The sequence below is a fragment of the Schistocerca gregaria genome, chromosome 2, assembly GCF_023897955.1.
Source record: "Schistocerca gregaria isolate iqSchGreg1 chromosome 2, iqSchGreg1.2, whole genome shotgun sequence".
NCBI classification, from domain to species: Eukaryota; Metazoa; Arthropoda; class Insecta; order Orthoptera; family Acrididae; genus Schistocerca; species Schistocerca gregaria.
Window position 1 is genome coordinate 753,351,946 of NC_064921.1, and position 22,914 is coordinate 753,374,859.

The 22,914-nt window shown below is 44.5% G+C and overlaps 1 protein-coding gene across 1 annotated transcript in view; it reads left to right on the forward strand.

Moving 5' to 3' along the window:
- Positions 1 to 22,914, forward strand: part of LOC126335960 (uncharacterized) — a 1,093,560-nt gene that overhangs the window by 805,233 nt on the left and 265,413 nt on the right. Inside the window, exons 12-15 of the mRNA XM_049999436.1 lie at positions 1,528 to 1,610; positions 16,172 to 16,305; positions 21,887 to 22,095; positions 22,222 to 22,364. Of these exons, the coding sequence (XP_049855393.1) occupies positions 1,528 to 1,610; positions 16,172 to 16,305; positions 21,887 to 22,095; positions 22,222 to 22,364 (569 nt within the window). The remainder of the gene's footprint in view (positions 1 to 1,527; positions 1,611 to 16,171; positions 16,306 to 21,886; positions 22,096 to 22,221; positions 22,365 to 22,914) is intronic.

The window sequence follows — 22,914 nt, forward strand, 5'->3', positions numbered from 1 at the left end:
TGCTCACTCAAATGGTGGCGGTATTTCCATGTGGGAGAATGTTAACAGAAGATGAGGTAGGTTCCCTGACAAGTCTGCCTCGTCTCTCGACTTACGAGACAAAGTTTTACTGTTCAGTCAAGTGCATTCGTATTTTATGCTTTCGCCTAGAGCATCGTGCGTCGTTAAATACATTTAGCAGGACATTAAACTATCCAACGCTCCCAAATTGTGGCTGGCCCTAATATGTTTTGAGGAACACCAGATGTTGGTCGTATGGCCATCTAGTTCTCTCCAGCTAAATGGCATTGAGCCTATGTGATATTATAATGAACCTAATGGAGATTTATCAACTGTAGGATAAGTAAATTAAATTTTTTTGTTGAGTATACGAGATATCCTTGTGATCATTGAACTTCCATGGTTGAGGGTGTATTCAGTTCATTCTTTTTATCTCCACCTTAACAATAGAACGAGGGAGAAACAATAAAAAATATACTCACTGCACATAAAGAACATAGTTTTCAATCTTTTAATATGTACGTGCCTGAGAATCATATCTTGTAGTGCAGTGCTTCCTGACACACTGCTCATTACAGCGTACATAACCGTCAAAATTGGATGACAGTACCTTAGACAACGGTTCATGTTGATAAAAGTCTCGCAGTATATTTACTACTTTATGAGGTTTGTTACTAACAGTCAATCACAATTCAAAAATGTCAGCAACATTCACAAATTTACTAATTAAAGAAGAATTTTCTTGTGCACTTAAACTTTTAGTACCGTGTAGAAATTTCTGAGATATGCGGCAAAATTTTAAATTTTTAGTGAATATATAACTGGTGATATGAATCGATTAATTAGTAAAAATTAAGCCAGCAACAAGTTAAACTGTCGCGTGTTTGGCAACTGTTTCTACCCAGTAGAAAAATTTCGTAATAGATAATATTAAAGTGTGTTTTCCGTAAAGATAAACCTTGAACTTAGTTCATTTTGACGTTGTGATCGACTAAACAGACGTAGGTTATAAATGTCTTTTGTTTTGGCACATTTGAGAAATGAATCAGACATACTGATTGTGTAGCATACGGCACATGCGATACGCTTTGTGCATATGATCATTGGAACGAATAATACCAAAAAACTACAAATTAATATCTTATCAAATTTTTCGAGACGAGAACACTTGTGCGTGGACTATATAAGTATCTGTCGACAACCTGTGATGAAATGAATTACTAATGTAGCCACCACAACTTTGCGACTGAACACCAAGAAAAAATTCAATCGCGTTGGTATCAGTGGTACGTCCATATGTCCGAAATATCAATGTAAACCAGTTAAATAAATTAATTAAATTAAACTGAGCGTATTACGCATTCTTCTACTAGAAGAAGAGTCTCCACCCACCCCTCTCTCTCTCTCTCTCTCTCTCTTTCTCTCTCTCTCTCTGTGTGTGTGTGTGTGTGTGTGTGTGTGTGTGTGTGTGTGTGTGTGTGTGTGTGTTTTACTTCATCATTAATTTCTGTTCATTTGGTGTTGCAGCCGCAGCAGCCCCTGTCTCCACGGATTTGCATCGACGCTCCGGTACAGCAGGCTAACAGTGGGCCCAGTACCTGCAACGAAAGGTGCGTATCAGCTGCAGGACACTCACCAAACCTCGCCGTCCATTTCGATAAAAAATAGTTACCGTACAAATATCACATGTATTCACGACGTCGTCAGTTTACGACATCTGTTTCTTAACGTCCCTTTTCCCTTTCTTTTAATTCGTAGGTTCACTGACTCATACTGGGCGTGAGCTGCGCAAACGCACTACCAACATAGACTATATGATTGCTGGATCTGTTTGACAGGTTTAGCTTTTCCTTCAGTCTGCCCTTTTTATCTGAGAAGTCACCCATTTGAACCTGTCTGCGACGTCGACGATGTACCATTTGGTACTGAAACTCTTCCTGTAGCTAATACAGCTCGTCTTTGGATTCGGACAAAAAGGATCGGGAATGACATTCCTATGAAATACATTCGCGAATATGTAAGAATGTATGGGCTCTCCACGGTGTGGATTAATAAAATCTGCTAAAGTTTCTTACCAAAGGAGGTATTTAAAATTCCACAAGCTTTCGGTCGAATTCTCCTCTGGCTTTGTCAAAGAAACAGACTGCCAAGACGCCGATGGTTAGCATTTAGTTATACAGACTGCTGTGATTTTCTTGGTGCTCATCTCAACACCAAATAAGGAATTCATACGTCTCGCCCCAGCTCCAACCTCCTTGATCACGCAGTGTACTAATCTACAGGCCGCCAGCTTTTTAAAGATTTCAATTTCAGTCTTTTCTTTTATTACACTATTCCGGAAACAGCTCGTCTTCCTAAAGACAGATGCTTTTGCGAAGGTAATTCGGTATCCATTTTCTAAAGGGCACTATGCAACTGCTGTTGCTTCGTCGAAGATTTGACGTAAAAATCTCGTGTTCTACCTACCGTTGCTCCGCAAGTTCACATTGTTTGTCCAGAGTAGTCATCGCAGACGGTACTGAAGCGTGGGCAAGCATTTTCAACATTGCACTCGTCGTGCTATTTAATTCATAGTTTCTGCGGTTCCCCTAAACCGCCTGAGGCAAGTGCCGGGACGGAACTTCTAAAAAGAAAACAGCAAGTTTCGCTTCTCATCTTCTCCAACACTAGTCTCTGCTTCTCATAGTCAGTAGGCGTCAAACGTCATAGTTCACTGTGATGGAAAGTTCTGACAATGGGCACAGTCACAGGAATTAAACAGAACAAGGATGAAATGACAGCACGCCTCATAACTTCTGGCGAGGAACATATTTAGCTGTGAACTGAAACATAGCTTAACAAGTGTTATCAAGTCCACAGGAATGCGGTAGGTCGTCCATAAAATGGCGTTAATGCTAAGATTAACATATCGTTAATCGGTTACGACCGTGAAAATATTTGTTTAGTGCGTATTATTATTATTAGTGCAGCTCACGTATTAACCAGTGCTATACTATCAATTTACACACCATACTACACGATTGTGGCATTGTTCATGGAATGTGTTTAGTAGGTGATCACGTAACAGTGAACAGTTGACTGATTAATTTTTAATTCAAATGTTCTTAGATTGTTAATGCCCGCTCTGTAACCTCCAGCACAGTCCTGGATTGACCGTAGCTCACCCCTATCGCTGGTACAATGCGCCGCAAAAAAGATATCTCTTCCCGAACTAACGTCACCTTAGAGGGATTAACAGTTGAGCCAGCCTCCCTCAGACGACCTAATAATTCCTTCGGATGTTCGAGCTGTTCTTCAAAACTCGCGCTATAGACCATCCTGCCATGCACGTAATTAAACACACATTTAAATCTTAGGCCCCCTTGCACAGAATCTAATAACTAGGACAGGAACGCTTACCACTATCAAGGCCGAACGGCACCCTGATGCAAAAAGCGCTTAACGGCTTAGAATCTACATACAGCGAAATTTGATAATATATTCGATTTAGATTTAGTAAGATGAATACTCTTACCGCCGCGAACGAAGTGATTCAGTTGTGTAAGTCGGGGAGAGGAACCGACTCTAACACTACGTTTTGGTTCAGGAGCGTGCAGTCGACCCCTTCTTCGACCTAGAGCGATACGCTTAGGCACCAGGGAGATGGGTGCCGCTTATTGCAACGTTGCTCGTATTTGGGCGAGCTAATCGGCCGCCCGGTACTGGTAAGAGGTGGATTAGCTTGTACAGCTGAGCACTGGCGGGCAGCCCCAGGGCCGTCAAAGCGCTGCAGCCGTTCCAGAGGCATCGACCACTGCTGGCGGGCTCAGGTGCAGGCAAAGAGGCTTCGCTGGAAATGGGGAAAATACCGTTTGGACGACTCGTCGATCGCTTAGAGAAGGCCAGCTATGCTCCCAGCAATGGCAGGCTTTGAAAGATGGCTTCACTTAAAATTTCCGTGCTGAGAGCCCGTGGCTGATGTTTAAAACTCTCCCCTGACGGTTCGTCTCCGACTGCTGGAGACATCCTCCGAGGTAAAGCGGCGAACTGCAAACAGAACTCGAGGAAGCGCTGATTATATAGGCAGTGCAGAGGGCACCATTGTCCATCACGTGGCGTCGGCTAAGAGACTCTCTGCTGATTCCAACATTCTCAACTGAAAGTAATCGATCGTCACGCTTCCGGTGCAACACTGCCATACAAATTTTATCCAGTTTAACTCCTTCGATCCCTGAAACGTCAGGGGTGAGTTTTATACATCGATCACGGCCTGTCAGCTTGGAAGTTTCAAGTGAAGACAATGCCGGCCGTGAAAGCCTACAATGTATGATGAAAGATGGCTTCTTAGAGCTCTTTGAGAGTCTATAATAATTTACACTCAATTATTAATACATTGGCTATCTCTGATAAATGAAGTGCACCCAATGACGCAATATTTCAACATCTTTGAAACTACAGAAGTTAATATTTCACAGTGAATAAACATGAACGCAGTAAACCTCTGAATTAAAATATTTTAAAACTTCATGCGATACCAGTAAACTTTATCTCAGATGACAGCATTGCACTACAGCTATCATCTCTGAAAACTACATATCTGTATCTATTTTATTTATTTATGATGTCTTGTAATCAGTTTCCTTATGCCAAACGTTTGTCAGAACGTCAAATCCACCCAGTTACACAACAAATGAGTATAGAATGAGTAATTCATATTTTACCATACGTGTACATTTATTTAATGAACATTTACTATTTTGCCTGTAATTTTACTTAAAAGATGATTGAAATCGCTATTAAAAACCTGTGCTAGTTTAAAAGCGGTCAGTCGTTTATATTAGCAGAAGTTACAATTGAACAGGGAACCAAAATATTCTGCCAAGAAGGCCTGAATAATTGTTTAAACAATATATTAGGACGATCTGTAGGCACTTAACGTGGCTTATTCATCTATGGACAAACCTTTATTTGTATTCTTTCTGTACGGTCTGAGTGTGACCTAACGTTTATAAAATTTCTTTTATTTAAATATTGTTGTAATATTAGCCTAGTGTGGGAAAGTGGTCAAGATGAGTCAAATCACGTCCGTATCTGAACACTACGGAACTCAAGCATGTTTTCGCAAACGAAACAGTTCGAGTGGGCACCTGAACCAGTTGGTCAAAACAATTTTCTGAGGAGGCATTTAGTACGATTTCGGACAACGTTTTGCGCCTACCGACGGCTTTACACATCTATTTTTGCCAAAAAATCGAGGGCAGGTTGAAGTCACCACCACTATAATTGTATGACTGGGGTATCAATTTGAAATGAGACTCAGGTCTATTATCTTAGTCGGGGGTCGGTTACAGGAACCGTTTATTAATTTATTCCGGTTGTCAAGTGTAACCTCTACCCGTACAAACTCACAGGAACTATCCACTTCAATTTCATTACAAGGTAAACTACTACTGACAGCAACAATCACTCCACCACCTACTGTGTTTAATCTATCGTTTCTGAACACGGTTAGGCTCTTTGTAAAAATTTCGGCTGAACATATTTCCGGCTTCAACCAGCTTTCCATACCTATAACGATTTGGGAGTCAACGGTCTCTATAAGCGCTTAGAGTTCAGGTTCTTTTCCAACACAGCTACGATAGTTTACAATTACAATATTGTCGCAGAAGCTCCTTGGTGTAGTGGTTACTAAGCTGTTGCATGGAGAGTCGTGAGTTCAGAACTCACCTGGACTGTACAATTTTAATTTCTATATTCGGTTCGAGTACATTCTAGAAGTATCCACAAATGTCAAGACTCATTGTACTGGAATGTTCTGCAGCTGTATATATACTGTATGTGTCCTGGCCCGAGGCAGTTCGCTCCGCGCTCTTTTATGTGCAAATGCTGAATAAACCTTCGTTAAGTGAAGTTAGTGCTCGTCATTCATCTGATCGCATCTTCTTTTACGTGACGTTATTCTGGTGGAGGCGCCGGGTATTGGAACTTGTGATAGCGCACATTATCGACGACACAGTGGCTCCCATCAGGACACGACAGAGCCGCCGTTTACGTGGCGAGGAACCCGAGTTCGAGCCACATTCAACAGATCGCAATCTATCGGAGACAGTTGAAGAAGAGGACATTACGATGACAGTAACTGTGTGCCACCATATGAGACGTCCTTCCGGGTTCTCTTGTGACGATGGCCAAGATCCAAACAATGGCTGAAGTTATAAGAGCGTATAGCCAAATTTAACAAATGGGATGACACCGTGTGTTTGGCTAACGTATTTTTCTACTTGGACGGCACTGCCAAACAACGCTATGAACTGTGCAAATATTTCGACGATACACAACGACACAAGTGCAAGGCTGAAGATTAATTAAAGTGCAGGGCACAGCGTCCAGGAGAGACTGCAGCATCCTACTTTCAAGACGTCTTGGAGCTATGCAAAATAGTGGATCCTAGAATGAAGGAGGAAGATACGGTTGCACATCTCGTGAAGGGAACACATGTATCAGGCCCCACTCGTGAGGGAGGTTTCGACAGCAGACGACTTCCAAAAATGGTGCTAGTGTATCGAGACAATTCAACAACAAAAATATCACACGCAAGAAGTTTGAACGGCTTCCAAACGTCATATCTGATGTCTGTGATGGAGGAAGGAACTGATTTCACAAGCGTTCTTCGTCAGATAGTGAGAGAGGAAGTTCAGAAGTCACTTGGATAGCACTGCGAGCAAAAACCCGAGACGCTTCAAGAGGCTATAAGGGAGGAAGTGGAAAAGACATTACCCCAATCTCCCGTCCTTCATTTCCCTTTAAAACTGTAAAAAAGTCGAGACCCTACAATGCTGCACGAGAAACCTGTTTGGGCACCAAGGAAGACCGACGTCTGTAGGACCCATGATAACCATCCAGTGTATTTCCACTGCGGACGACCGGGATATGTGGTGCGCTATTGTCGAGAAAGGCGGTGGACATTTGATGATGCCCGCGCCAGAAGACAGCTGACCCATCTTAGCCGACGCCAACTCCAGCACGACGACGATGTGCAAGAAGATGTGGGTGCAGGACGAAGTAGGTCACCATCGCCGCAAGGTATCCGTTGGAGAGGACGCTCCCCAACACCCCGATCAAGGTCTCCATTGGCGTTTAGAAGCTCCAGTCGATCACCTAGCCGCCGCAACCTGGAAAACTGAGGGTACGACCTTCCTTTGAGGCGAGGCCACAGAAGAATAATATCCTCTGCCGTTGATCACTACAAAAATGATAGCAAACTACGTCGATATCCTCATGGATGGCCGACCAGCACAAGCTCTTGTGAACTCTGGAGCATTATATTCATTCATTTCGGAGAAGTACTGTCGCCAGTTGCAGAAAACCGTATTCGTCCACAGCAAAACATCTCTGCTGAAGGTGGCTAAAGGAAAATATGTAAAACCTACAGGAAGATGTGTCATTTCGGTGGGTATAAGTGACGATACACAGCCCTTAGAATTCATTGTCTTACAAGAGTCTAGTCATGAAGTCATTCTCGGTTAGGACTTTTTGTAAGCTTCTCAGGCAATTATAGATTGTGGTCGCTCGAAGATTATGCTAGACGAGATGAGATACTGGGGACAAGAAGATGCGCATCCGAGTGCGTGGAGACTGTGTGTGCTGGATGAAGTGATCATTCCTGTAGTCAGCGCTAGAAAGGTAGCTGTCACGTGTCATGCCATGCGTCAACCCATGGATCTTGTAGTGGAATGTAAGAGAAGCATTTCACTGAAGAATAACTTGGTCATCCCAGCCTCTGTCGCCACGTTTAAGAAAGGATTCAGTGAACTGTGGATACCTAACTGTCGTCGAGAACCGCAGAATCTTCCAAGACGCATGTGCGTAGCAAACGCTGAGCCGTTAACTGAAGAACATCAGAGCGTCATAGAAACCTCCCATGCCGGGTCTGTGGGCGAAATTAGCGCTACCACTACGAGACAAGATCTTCTAGCTATCACCAGATCTCACTAAGGAACAACAGAAGAATCTTCAAGAGTTCTCTGAATGCTTCAATCCACAGGTGAAGAACAAATTAGACAAATCGACGGTGAATCACCGGATTAACACTGGAGACCATCAACCAATAAGCCAGAGAGCATACCGTGTGTCAGCATAGGAACGTCGAATAATTCGCGACGAGGTAGTGAAAATGATGAAGAATGACTTTATTCAGCCTTCGCAGAGTCCATGGTCGTCACCAGTGGTCCTTGTCAGGAAGAAGGATGGTAGTTGGCGCTTTTGTGTTGATTACAGGAAGCTTAATAAGATAGCTAAAAAGGACGCTTACCCTTTTCCAAGAATTGACGATACACTAGATTGTCTGAAGGGGGCTAAGTTTTTCTCAATCATGCACATGTACTCGGGATACTGGCAAATCGAAGTAGATGAGGCTGGTATTGAGAGAATTGCATTCATCACTCCTAAGGACCTGTATGAGTTTGAGGTAATGCCGTTTGGTTTGTGTAATGCACCAGTAACTATTGAACGGATGATGGATAATCTTCTAAGGTACCTGAAGTGGACGATGCGTCTTTGTTATTTAGATAAGACTGAGGGCCGTTGTTAAGTGTCTCCAAAAAGGCGGTCTGAAACTGAATTTCCTTTTCCTAAAAGTATTATAGATGTGAGTAGCTTCTTCGGATTACGTTCTTACTACCGACGTTTTATCAAAGACTTTTGTATCAAAGCCAGGCCAAGAGTTGTTAAAGAATGATGCTAAATTTATCTGTGATGGTCCTCAACGAGATTCTTTCGGTATGCTGCGAAGAGCTCTAACGACTGACCCTGTATTTGGTCTGTATGATGAGAGAGCACATACAGAACTACGAAAGTGGTTCAAATGGCTCTGAGCACTATGGAACTTAACATCTGAGGTCATCAGTCCCCTATACTTAGAACTAATTACACCTAACTAACCTAAGGACATCACACACATCCATGCCCGAGGCAGGATTCGAACCTGCGACCGTAGCAGCAGCACGGTTCTGGATTGAAGCTCCTAGAACCGCTCGACCATAGCGGCCGGCTACAGAACTACACAAAGATGCCAGGGGGTATGGGATCGGTGGTGTTCTGGTGCAAATTACGGATGTAAAAGAGAAGGTTATAGCCTATGCTTCTAGGACACTTACAAAAGCCGAGAGAAACTACTCAACTACAGAAAGAGGATTTCTTGCTATGATCTGGGCCATGTGCAAATTTCGAAAGTATCTCTATGGAAGGCCATTCACAGTTGTTAGAGACCTTCCTCCACTTTGTTGGTTGACAAGTCATAAGAATCCAACTGGATGACTCGCCAGGTGGGCACTACGTCTTTAAGAGTATGACATTACCATAGTGTACAAAAGTGGAAGAAAACTCCAAGACGCCGACTGTCTCTCAAGAAACCCTGTGAAAGACCATCAGCACTTTGATGAAGATAGTGACTGTCTCGCTGCACTCCAGGATCTCTCTGCTGAGCAGGAGGAGGACGCCAACATATTGCCTTAAATCGGTCAGAGGATGTGAAAGGACAATTTAACGGGTTATTTGCAAGAAAAACTTTGAGCCGTTTGAAAAGAGGTGGCTACCAGTGATTCCTAAACACATACGCGTAGATATTCTACAGAAATTCCATGACACACCTGAGGCCGGACATCTAGGATTTATTAAGACATACGATAGAATTCGCCGTAGTGGCCGAGCGCTTCTAGGCGCTTCAGTCTGGAAGGTTCGAATCCTGCCTCGGGCAGGTGTCCTTAGGTTCGTTAGGTTTAAGTAGTTCTCAGTTCTAGGGGACTAATGACAGATGTTGAGTCCCATAGTGCCCAGAGCCATTTGAACCATTTTTGATACAATCACAAGAGATTTTTCTGGCCAGGTTTATTTAGAACTGTCCGTCACTATGTGTCGCACTGTCGAGAGTGCCAGAGGAGAAAGGCGGTTCCTCAGAAAACACCTGGCCAACTCATACCAATTCCACCAGTCGAATCGCCTTTCCAGTGTGTTGGGATTGACCTCCTCGGACGATTTCCAACGTCTGCTAGTGGCAATAGATGGATTATTGTTTGCGATAATTATCTGACACGCTATGCCTTTACAAAAGCCGTGAAAACAGCCGAAGCATCTGAGGTAGCCAAATTCATCGTGGAAGACATTGTATTAAAACACGGTGCCCCAAGGTCGTTAATTACGGATCGAGGGAAAGTTTTTCAATCGAATCTGGCGATAGAGATAAACCGTCGGTGCAACATTACTCATCACATGACGACTGTCTACCATCCGCAAAGTAACGGGCTTACTGAACGCCTTAGTAAGACCTTGGCTGACATGCTATCAATGTTCGTCAATGTTGAGCAGAGCAACTGGGATGAGGTGCTACGTTTCGTGACGTTTGCCTACAACACCGCTAAACAAGACACCACAGGATTTACGCCATTTTTCCTGGTGCATGGGCGTGAGGCGACTACGACGATGAACACTGTTTTTCCGATACATCCTGATGATGTGGATGATTAGTGACCAGTGGCCAGGTGGGAACCAGAGCTGAGGAAGCTCGGCAGTTAGCTCGACTCCACACGCTGCAGGCTCAAGAAAACCATCGCCGCGAGCCACCGCCCTGTTGTCTACCAGCCTGGTGTCCTCGTCTGGATCTTCACTCCGGAAGGTTGGTCTCTCTGGGAAGCTCCTCAGGTGTTACTTTGGACCTTACACGGTTGTAAGACAGTTGTCTGACGTTATTTATGAAGTTGTAGATTTCGACCCCGACACAAACGACGAAAGATCAGAGATATGGTCCAAGTCCTTCGAATGAATCCGTACAAGTATCCTGCTACCCAGGGTAAATTAGAAGCTCCAGCGACAGGCAACAAGCGGAAAAGGTGACGAAGAGCATAGCGACTAATGAAGTTCTAAGAAGAACACCGCCAGGGCGAGAATCAGTCATCAGGAGTCGGAGTATGCAGAACCGATGACTCCTTCCCGGACTTGGGTGACGTAACATAAAGACGCTGTTCACTAAAGGAGGGAGCAGTGTCGCAGATGAAGCTGAGTAGCTCCGTGGTTTAGTGGTTGTGATTCTGAACAGCCGGCACGGTAGCTCAGCGTGTTCGATCAGAGAGCCGGTTGGCCTCTGTAACAAAAAACTGAGTGGAAGGATCAACCACCGAACTTGAACAGGGTGTCTTGCGACGTCCGCAACGACCAAACACAACGATCAATAACGAACAAAATGAAAAAAAAACTGTTGCATGGAGGGTCGTGGGTTCAAAACTCGCCTGGACTGTACAATTTTAATTTCTATATTCGGCTCGATTACGTACTGGAAGTATCTACAAATGTCAAGAATCATTGTACTGGAATTTTCAGTAGCTGTATGTATACTGTATGTATTCTGGCCGGGGGCAGTTCGCTCCGTGCTCTTGTATGTGTAAGTGCTGAATAACCCTTCGTTAAGGGAAGTTAGTGTTCGTCATTTATCTAATTACATCTTCTTCTACGTCACATATTGATTGTTTCTATGTCTACTCTCTTACTCTTTTTGTGCAGCGCCGTTTGATACTGAAGCCCTTTCTGCAATTTCCCGAGATCCTATAACCTAAAAAAAAAACAGCACAGTCAGCTCCACACAGCCTCCGCTACAAGTGTCACCGCTCTTCCTGCATGTAGTGGACCCAGAAGCCCACCATCTACGGCGTAAATCGAGGAATCTGCAACCTGTATGGTCGCAGAACCGTCACAGCCTCTGATTCAAACTGTCGATGCGGCTCGGCAGCAAAGGAACGATTCGGTTCTGTCGACGATGCTACAGATGATGAGGTCTGCCTTTTCTCACAAGCGAGACTGGCAGTCTTTAGTATTGCAGCTAACCACCTGATCAAATGGTTCAAATGGCTCTGAGCACTATGGGACTTAACATCTGTGGTCATCAGTCCCCTAGAACTTAGAACTACTTAAACCTAACTAACCTAAAGACATCACACACATCCATGCCCGTGGCAGGATTCGAAGCTGCGACCGTAGCAGTCGCACGGTTGCGGACTGAGCGCCGAGAGCCGCGAGACCACCGCGGCCGGCTAACCACCTGAAACCAGAGATAAAAGTGACAAAGAAAACTGAATTTTATACCCTTTATATAATAAAGTATATAGGGGGTCCCGGAACGGTCAATATTCATGGATATGACAGGTATGCTCATTTGAAGCATAAACCTCCATCTGGACATATACCCTATTCGGAATGGTTTTTCGAGATAGAACACATGTAATGCACATTTATTTTTCGGCTGGTCGCGCGCACGTGTGTGTCTCTCCTACTCAACTTCTTTGATATTTTATTCTACTGCAGATAGCTCATTGCTTTTAATTTCTTTGTTTGGAATGTCTTCCTACCATTAAACCAGCCCATCGGAGGCGCAATCGTCCATGGTGTATTGGGATTCAAGTAGTGTGACAGACTGAGAATGTATCAAAAAGAACCATCAGTTAACTGTGTTTTTACACGCGCTGGCTAAAATGCTACATATCTACGTACATCAAGGAAGAATACAATTGCGTAGGCTCCCGCGGCCAGAGTCAGTAGACACAGAAGTTTTCTGGGTATGGTACGGCGCCATATTGTATAAAATTACTGCTGAAGAAAACAAATGTTTCGGGCACGGTTGCAGCTGCCTCCTTCTGGGTCTACTGGTCAAGACCTATAAGAAGGCCGCTGCGACCTTTGGTTTTCTCCAGCAGTAGTTTTATGCAATATTACGTGGTACCATACCCAGAAAACGTTTATGTCGAATGAAGAGTATGTTGATATTGTGCATGCTCACGTTTTCTACAATGGTTGTGATCCTGGTGCTGTCGAAGAATAACGTCGGCGTTTTCCGAACGTTGATTATCTGACGGTAGAGTGTTTACCAGAGTTTTCAGCTATTGTGTGGAATAGATATTATTCCAAGTTCCCATTTTTCTTCTGAACTGGCAGTTGAGCAGCCTGTGCAAGAACAGCAAGACACAAAGGTGCAGCGTAGTAACGTGTACGATAATGCTTAAAGTGAATACGTATTTTTCGATCATACTTAGTAAAGCGATTGTTGTAATGTTTCTTAGCTGTTGTTGTACATGTGTAAACCGGACAATGTGCTGAATAAAACAAAATAATAGTGTATATTAAATATGTTCTACCTCGGAAACCATTCGGTATACGACACACGAAGTTTTTTGCTACAGATGACAGTTCCCATTATGTCCCTGAATACTGATCATTTCTCCTGAGACGTCCTGTATAAGCACCGCAGTTCTGGCCACAGACAGGCCTACCAGGAGCGATTGGCCTCCATGTCATGCTTCGCCATTGGCGTCATTTGGATGCGGCATTGAGAGGTGGGGAACAGAACACCGTTCTCACGGCTGTTGTCGGTTTAGCAGCTCTAGTGCTGCTACCACTCGGTCAAGCAGGTCCTCAAATGACAACACATCCGAGTGGATGCCAGTCCAGTTCTCCCATTAAGGAAAAAGTCATGGCAGGACCGGAAATCGAAACTTGATCCTCTGCATGGCAGGTAGCCCCAATGGCCACTTTTTCTTTTACTCCTTTTCTTTTTACTTTCTTTTCTCTCTCTTTGTTTAACAAAAGATTTATACATCTGATTGACTCATTGAAAACTTTATCTACACTGATGCCACAGTATACTGAATGTATTAATCCTAACAATAAAGTAATTGTGAGTCCGCCTTGATGCAAAACACCGTTGTTATTTATTTATTTATTTGTCAAACAGCAACAGAAAAACACAGAAAATATGCAGCAAACAGCGCTGTCCATCTTAAAACCATGTTGTAACATATAATAAATAAGGTAGTATGAAAGTATTAGCATAAAATAATACCTGAAAAAGAGTACAAATGTAATGTAATGGTGTTTTTACAGTGTTTTATAACTATACTGCCGGCCGTTGTGTCCGAGAGGTTCTAGGCGCTTCAGTCCGAACCGAGTTGCTGATACGGTCGCAGGTTCGAATCCTGCCTCGGGCACGGATGTGTATAATGTCCTTACGTAAGTTAGGTTTAAGTAGTTGTACGTCTAGGGGACTTATGACCTCAGATGCTGGGTCCCATAGTGCTTAGAGCCATCAATAACTATACTATTTTCTACATGCTTTGTGTTTAAAGAACCCACCGATGACGGCGATATTTGTCGCTGATACTAAATTGGGGAATAAATATATAACAAAAAGTGTTTTGCATCAAGGCGGACTCACAATTCCCATATTGTTGGCTTTTGTATGCAAAAACTGACCATATGGATGAGTTCCAAGATAAAATTAGTATATTAATCCTTTGGATTCCGTTTGCTCTCGGGTCATCGGATCTGCATTCTGGGATGTAGCCATCATAAGATTAGTAATTGTACAGTCGAATATCTGCTAACCTAAATCCAGTCAATACAATAAACGAAGATCCTGTTACCTCTTGTTTTTCATTCCATCCGTGTTAAACAATGCGACCACTTACTGCCTTGCACTGTTGCTGTCCATTTTTCTTCTTCTGTTGAGCGGTAGTTTCGGCTAAACCTCTCCAGCTGCACCAGTCTTCTGACTTTCTTCCCATTTATATCCGGACTATACCTATCTCCTGTTTCCTTTGCCAATGGGTGTGATGTTTCTTCTCCCCTACTGCTCTGCACTGCAGCATCCATCCTCGAACTCCAAACCAATCAGCTACTCAGGCAGAGATGCTTTATACGAGGGTCACTCCAAAATAAATGCACACTATTTTTTTAAATCCATCTTTTAGTCTACGTTTTTGAAAGTTTTACAGTGTGTAGACACATCCTTTAGGAACAATATTTTCATTTCTCTACATGATTTCCATCCCTCTCAACTGCCTTACGCCATCTTGGAAGCAGCTAGAATTCTGGACCAACCTGTTGGAGGCACTGTTTGGCAGCGTGCACAAGGGAGTCATCGTCTTCAAACCTTGTTCCACGAAGAGAGTCTTTCAGTTTCCCAAAGAGATGATAGTCACAGAGAGCCAGGTCAGGACTGTAAGGCGGGTGTTTCAGTGTTGTCCATCCGAGTTTTGTGATCGCTTCCATGGTTTTTTGACTAACATGTAGCCGTGCATTGTCGTGCAACAGCAAAACATCCTGCTTTTGCCGATGTGGTCGAACACGACTCAGTCGAGCTTGAAGTTTCTTCAGTGTTGTCACATATGCATCAGAATTTATGGTTGTTGCACTTGGCATGATGTCCACAAGCAAGAGTCCTTAGGAATCGAAAAACACCGTAGCCATAACTTTTCCAGCAGAAGGTGTGGTTTTTAATTTTTTTTCTTGGGTGAATTTGCATGATGCCACTCCATTGATTGCCTCTTCGTCTCTGGTGAAAAATTACGGAGCCGTGTTTCAACACCTGCCACAATTCTTCCAAGAAATTCGTCTCCATCATTCTCGTACTGTTCCAAAAGTTCGCTGCATACCGTTTTTCTTGTTTCTTTCTGAGCCACTGTCAACATCCTGGGAACCCACCTGGCACAAACCTTTTTTAACGCCAACAATTTTAGTATTCTGCAAACACTTCCTTCCCCCATCCCAACGTAGCGTGACAATTCGTTCTCTGTGATGCGTCTGTCAGCAGTTACCAATTCGTTAATTCTCTGCACATCGTCTCGAGTGTGTGCACTACGAGGCCTGCCGCTGCGAGGACAATACTCAATATTGCCGTCTCCGCTTTCTCCACGTAACCTACTTGCCCACCGACTAACTGTACTGCGATCGAAAGCAGCATCTCCATACACCTTTTTCAACCTCTTGTGGATGTTTCCCACTGTCTCGGTTTCACGGCACAGGAATTCTACGACAGCACGTTGCTTCTGACGAACGTCAAGTGTAACAGCCATCTTGAAGACATGCTGTGACGGCACCACACATGGGAACAGGTTGAACTAAGTTTGAAAACAAGCGGGAAGGATGTATCTACACACTGTAAAACTTTCACACATGCAGAATGAAAACTGTATTTTTACAAAAATAGTGTGCATACCTTTTGGAGTGACCCTCGTATAAACAAAAAGGATTGTTTGCGTTTGATGTTTAGTTAAAATGTGGAAGTGCTCCCTTTGATTGTGCGTATTATTTTTCTTTCTTTCGCTTGGAATAGCGAGTGTGTGATGAACAGGGCAGTGCCGGTGCGGTGTTGCAGGCTGGAGCGCTACTCTCAGGACTCGGCGGGCCTGTCGCCGCGCCGCAGCCGCAGCCCTCTGGGACACCGCACTTCAGAGGCCTCCGCCGCCTCCTCCCTGGAGTCCTGCGACCGCTTCTCCAGGAACGGCACAGGTCAGTCGCGCTCACGCCGTCGCCCGCAACTGGTCACTAATCCAGCGCCCAACGTCGCAGAGGGATAGTTATTGTGCGGTTCGGACCCCGGTGGACGCCCCAGGGAACGTCTCAAACCAGACGAGTGTAACCCCTATGGTCGCGTGGTAGAGTAATGGTGGTGTACGCGTACGTGGAGAACTTGTTTGCGCAGCAATCGCTGACATAGCGTAGCTGAGGCGGAATAAGGGGAACCAGCCCGCATTCGCCGAGGCAGTTGGAAAACCGCCTAAAAGCCATCCACAGACTGTCCGGTTCACCGGATCTCCACACAAATCCGCCGGGCGGATTCGTGCCGGGGACCAGGCGCTCCTTCCCGCCCAGAAAGCCGTGCGTTGGACCGTACGGCCAACCGGGCGGGCACTGTCCATGGCAGTTGCAGAAGTTCAGCACTAAACAGCAGCTGAACTGTATTATGTGCTGGAGAGAAAGTGCTCCTGCTGCTAAGGGGAAGACAGAATTTATAGTCGGATGACGGATGGCAGCTTACTTTAAATTTATAAATAGGGTAGGTGACACAGATGAGGGGGCAAAGGAATCCTGAAATGTTCGAATACAGCATTAGCAGCGTACTGCTTGACACAGCCACGTCGATTAAATATCCAGGCGTAGCGTTGAAGTGGAACTAGCACTTAAAAAAAGGAGAATGGCCGACTTCAGTTTATTTGGAGAGTTCTAGGAAACTATGTAAAGAAGGGCGCTTATAGAATCTCTAGTGTGACCTATTCTTGAGTACTGCTCGAGTATTTGGCATCCACTACAGGTCGGATGGAAAGAAGTCATCGACGCGATTCAGAGGTATTTTACTAGCAGGTTCGATCAACACGCAAATATTACGAAGATGCTCGCGAAATCAAAATTGAAATCCCTGGAGGGAGATAAGTTCTTTTCGCAAAACACTGTTGAGAAATGTGAATTTTCAGTTTTTGGCGGCGCAAAGACTGTTCCATTAAGTTTCGGGTGTGTAGCCGCAAGAATTATTTTTCTTCTAATTCTAATATTTCGGCTGTATAACGTTCAGCCATCTTCAGAAGTGAGCCGCAAGACTGCCACTCCAGTGCTCGCTTCGTCCCTTTATACTGTTGTACCGCGCAACTGCGCATGCGGCCACAGATGCAAATGCGCCAGAGACGTTGGTCGGCGACAGAGACGTGCACATTGCGCGAGTTACATCTATGATTTGCGCACTGTGCACGCCTCTGCCGCCGACCAACGTCTCTGGCGCATTGTGCACGTCTCTACCACCGACCAACGTCTCTGGCGCATTTTCATCTGTGGCTGCATGCGCAGTTGCGCGGTACACGAGTATAAAGGGACGAAGCGAGCACTGGAGTGGCAGTCTTGCGGCTCACTCTGAAGATGGCTCAACGTTATACAGCCGAAATATTAGAAGAAGAAGAAGAAGGGGAATTCTTTCGATAGCACACTCGAACTTAATGGAACAACTGTTGAGAAAATTTAGAGCAACTACGTTTGAAGTTGAGTGCTGGACGATTCTGCTACACCAACGTATATTTCGTATAAGGACTACGAACATAAAAGAAATTATGGCTCGGACGGAAGGACACACACCTAGACACTAGTTTTTCCTCTCCATTTATGAGTGGAACAGGAAAGGAAATAGCTAGTAGTGGTAAAAGGTACCCTCCGCCATGTACCAAACGGTGGCATGCTAAGTTTGTATATAGATGTAGCTGTAGATGTAGACATCTTCGCTCTGCATCAGAATATACACTGATTTGAAACTTTTTAGCAGACTGTGCACCAGACCGAGATTCGAAACTCGCACCTGGACTGGTCGAGAGTCGCCTTAAGGAGGCTACACACGTAACCCCACGCTTGACCAGCGCGTTTTGTGCAACCATCTTTCGGTGTGCGCGGCACAAATTTGCACAAGCCGTAGATCTGTGCAATACGCTTACGCGTGATCGAATTTAAATCGTGCAAGCTTGCACCAGCATACATCGTGTGCATGATTCAGAATGTGTACTAAGAAACGGAAGGCATGTACAAGCATGCATCATTTGTGATAGAGTTTTCTCAGCGACGATGTAGAGCGATCTGAAACAAATAAACCACGAATTTCTGGAAGATTTTATTCGCGCTTACGAAAGTCAGTCTTTCCTGTAGAATATCAAATAAAAGTCGTATCATCATCAAGCATAAAGGGACTCTATGAATGATCTGTTTCTTATTAAAAGTAAAGCAATTTACCCTGCAGCAGAGAAAGATGTGTATGCGGCAGTCAGAACGTTTCCGTTCGAAGGTCGTACCGTCCATAGTCGGTATGTCAATCACGCAAAATCGCCGTGAGCATTGATTCAGTCAGACTACCGACGCATCAAGCTGAAGATACCGTTTGGTAAAATATCATGTCCTGCTGCTTGAAGAAGTCCACAACGACGTGCTGCACATAGTATTCCATCAGAAATCGTCGATCCTTCAAACGCTTTTTAAGGATCCGAAGGCGCGATAATCGCATGTTCCCGTTCACACTGCGCGTCGCATAAAGACCAGACGAACAATAACTGTTTGGGTTAACTCCTGCCACACAATGCAAAAACTAAATTTGCAAATATCTGCAGCAGCAACAGAGAAATTGCCCCTGATGACTCTTAGGAGAGACACCTGGTAGACCCACATCAGAGTCGCTGCAACAGCGAAATTGCCCCTGATGACTCTTAGGAGAGACACCTGGTAGACCCACATCGGAGTCGCTGCAGCAGCAACAGAGAAATTGCCCCCGATGACTCTTAGGAGAGACACCTGGTATACCCACATCGGAGTCGCTGCAGCAGCAACAGAGAAATCGCCCCTGATGACTCTTAGGAGAGACACCTGGTATACCCACATCGGAGTCACTGCAGCAGCAACAGAGAAGCCCCTGATGACTCTTAGGAGAGACACCTGGTATACCCACATCGGAGTCGCTGCAGCAGCAACAGAGAAATTGCCCCTGATGACTCTTAGGAGAGACACCTGGTATACCCACATCGGAGTCGCGCTATGTTACATATTGTCACGTCCCCTCCCCCCTTTTGTTGCCGCTGTTGATGTTGAGCCGCTGCTGCCACAGCTCGGTCGGTGCAATGGACACGCGACGCGCAGTGATGGTTGTCCCTGTCGGATAACGTGGAACAGCACCCGAAAATCCCTGAAGCAAATTGTTCCTCGCGTAATGTATGAAAGTCCGTTTGCGAGTGCGCACAGTCTTCTCAGCGATGCGAACTGCTGATTTTAATTGTCTGTTAATATTTTTATGATGATTTGCTACGCGCGGTTAGTTAGTTATTGCAGTATTGCGTGAATAATTCATCACCGGCGTCGTTTCACATCACTGAAGCGAGGAAAAATTCATTTGCGGTTCAGTTCCAGTAGTTGTTGTTACGTTGCTAGGCAGAATTGTTCACTGCGGCACGACGCAAATCCAGAGATAATCAATAATGCTATCTTGCTTTCGTGCGTCGTGATATTATTTCGGCAAAACACTCCTTTCAATGCTCAATGTTCATGAAGTCACTCTTTCAGTTAAAATGTTCACAGTTAATTAATTTTGATCATCAACTATCACACAGTTCAATAAATGATGGAGCCAACACGTGAGATTTTCATTACTGACAAACAATTTTATTGTTCCTTTTTAACAGTTAGTTTATAATCATCACACCACACGCACACCGATGGATCAGATCAGTTACGATTCTTTTCAGTGCGGTGATCGTGATAATTACGACAACTTTTACAATCGGGGTATTTGTATCATCTTCGTGTGGTCTTATTAATGTTTCGTACTCCAGGCTAATCACGTATTGCAGTCTTCGATACTGTGTCCATTCTTCGTTGTAACTGTTCACTTTGATGAAGGTTGAGTCCAACAATAATATCTCCAATAATTAAAGTTCATTAACTCGTCAGAATATCATTTCAATTCAAGTTCTCAAGTCAGAATAACTGAGAACAAAGTCCGCGCATCTCTATCACACAATATAACTTTTTTTTTTTTTTTTTTAAAGAAACGCCGGCCGGAGTGGCCGTACGGTTCTAGGCGCTACAGTCTGGAACCGAGCGACCGCTACGGTCGCAGATTCGAATCCTGCATGGCCATGCATGTGCGTGATGTCCTTAGGTTAGTTAGGTTTCATTAGTTCTAAGTTCTAGGCGACTGATGACCTGAGAAGTTAAGTCGCATAATGTTCAGAGCCATTTGAACCATTTGAAAAGAAACAATCTCGTAGTATTCCATTTGTAGTAGTATAACAAACGGTACTCTCTCTCGACGTGATAGCAAGCAAGCTAGCTAGCAAGTGACTAACTTTTTCATGATCGAGCATTGTAGACGCACTGAATTTCCTTTTCGCCACGTTTATAACTCTCTTTCACAATAAATGTTATCTCTGACCGACATATTACTTTGGACTTAACTTTCGTCGTACTGATTTACAGTTATTACTAAGATGCTTGATAGGTAATTAAAAATAACCTTTCTTTCTTTCTAGTTTTATATCATGACATAGTGAGTAATTATTGAAATTGGTATTCATCAAAACTTTAAGGTATTATAATATTGTCAAAGTTCTCGTAGCTGTCAGGATAGCACTGTGTAAGTAGGCTGTTTAGGTTTTTATGTTGGTAACGCCACGTAGCGCTCTATACGAAAATCACTGACTGTGCTGTGTGAAGGCTGTGGTTGGTTTGCATTGTTGGAAGCTGCTATTGTAGTGTTGGGCAGTTGGCTGTTAACAGCACGTAGCGTTGCGTAGTTGGAGGTGAGCCGCCAGCAGTGGTGAATGTGGGGAGAGAGATGGCGGAATTTTGAGAGCGGACGATCTGGACGTGTGTCCGCCAGAAAGAGTAAATTTGGAATATTGGATATCATGAACTGCTGTATATATTATGACTTTTGAACACTATTAAGGTAAATGCATTGTTTGTTCTCTATCAAAATCTTTCATTTGCTAACTATGCCTTCAGTAGTTAGAATCTTTTATTTAGCTGGCAGTAGTGGCGCTCGCTGTATTGCAGTAGTTCGGGTAACGAAGATTTTTGTGAGGTACGTGTTTTGTGAAACATATAGGTTAATGTTAGTCAGGGCCATTCTCTTGTAGGGATTATTGAAAGTCAGATTGTGTTGCGCTAAAAGTATTGGCTGTCAGTTTAGTGTTGATCAGAATAGGTAAAGAGTAAAATGTCTGAGTACGTTCAGTTCTGCTCAGCTGTTTGAAAATCAAATAATGTAAGAGGTTTACAAGCACAGTCATTTATAATTTTTCTAAGGGGACGTTTAAACTGTTCCCAACTTTAAACTATCATGACATTCTTATTTGGGTTTTCGGGTTTCTTCGGGCGTTACAATATACGCTGCAGCAACGCACTCAAACTTTTTGATCGCTCGTTATAGACAAATTCAGCGACGTAACATTTCCATAAGGAAAAGAAAAAAAATGGTTTTAGCATATAGTCCTCAAAATAAAATCACGATGCGAAATTTATGGGATCATTTGTGCTACATTGTAAGTTGAAACCCGTTAATGTGTTAACGCAGGGACTGGCAACACTACGATGACGAACACGACGACGACGACGAGCTCGGAGCTGGCCCGCACCGACTCTGGCCGCACCAACACGGACCTGTCGGAGACGAGCGAGGACTACGTGACGGCGGACGGCAACTCGCACACCGACACGGCGGGCTACGTGGCTTGGCCGGTGGGCACGCCCGTGTCCGCCCCCGGCGGCGTGGGGGCGGCGGGGGCGGGCGCGGGCCGGCGCGGCGAGGGCGACGGCAGCTCGTTCGAGAGCGGCTCCTCGCTGTACAGCGTGCCCGCCGCCGCCGAGGAGACCTCCTCCGAGCTGCAGACGACCACGACGCCCACGCCGCTCGTCGACAGCGAGGACAACGGCGACGCCGACGCGACGCGCGCCGGCTCGTCGACGCCGCGCGTCTCCGTCGACATGGGCTACGGGGCGCTGCGCCTCATGGCCAACAGCCCCAGCGACGAGAGCAGCAGCTCCTCTGGCAGGTCGGTAGCTCCTGGCACGGTCGCCACTTCGCTCAGTACCGTTTCCTGCATTAACTAAAACTGTACGCGTCATCAAAGGAGCTGCGATTTTATAAATGAAAACACGGTGCGTTGTACGCTGTGAATATCAGTGTTTTTTATTTAATTTGTGCAATTAACAGATTTAGAGACTGCATCACTTTCAATCAAGTGAGTGACATCAACTTACGCATATCACGTTTTACATTCTGTAAATATTGGATCGCTGCACGTCATAGTCCGTAAATACATGTGAATAGATTCCAAATGATAATGCTGCACCATCACATGCCACGTAATAGTAGCTGTAACTACATGTACTATAACTGTAGTAACTGCTAGATGTAACTACAAGTACTGTAGCTACTATTGTGTGACGTGTGATGGTATAGAATAATTATTTAGATTCTGTTCACATGTATCTAAGTATTATGTCCTGTAGCCATATACGGGATGTTCAAAAAGTCTCTCCGCAGTGCCGTATGATTGTTAGCCGCGCCGTATGCCGCAGTGAATATACCGAAATGAAACT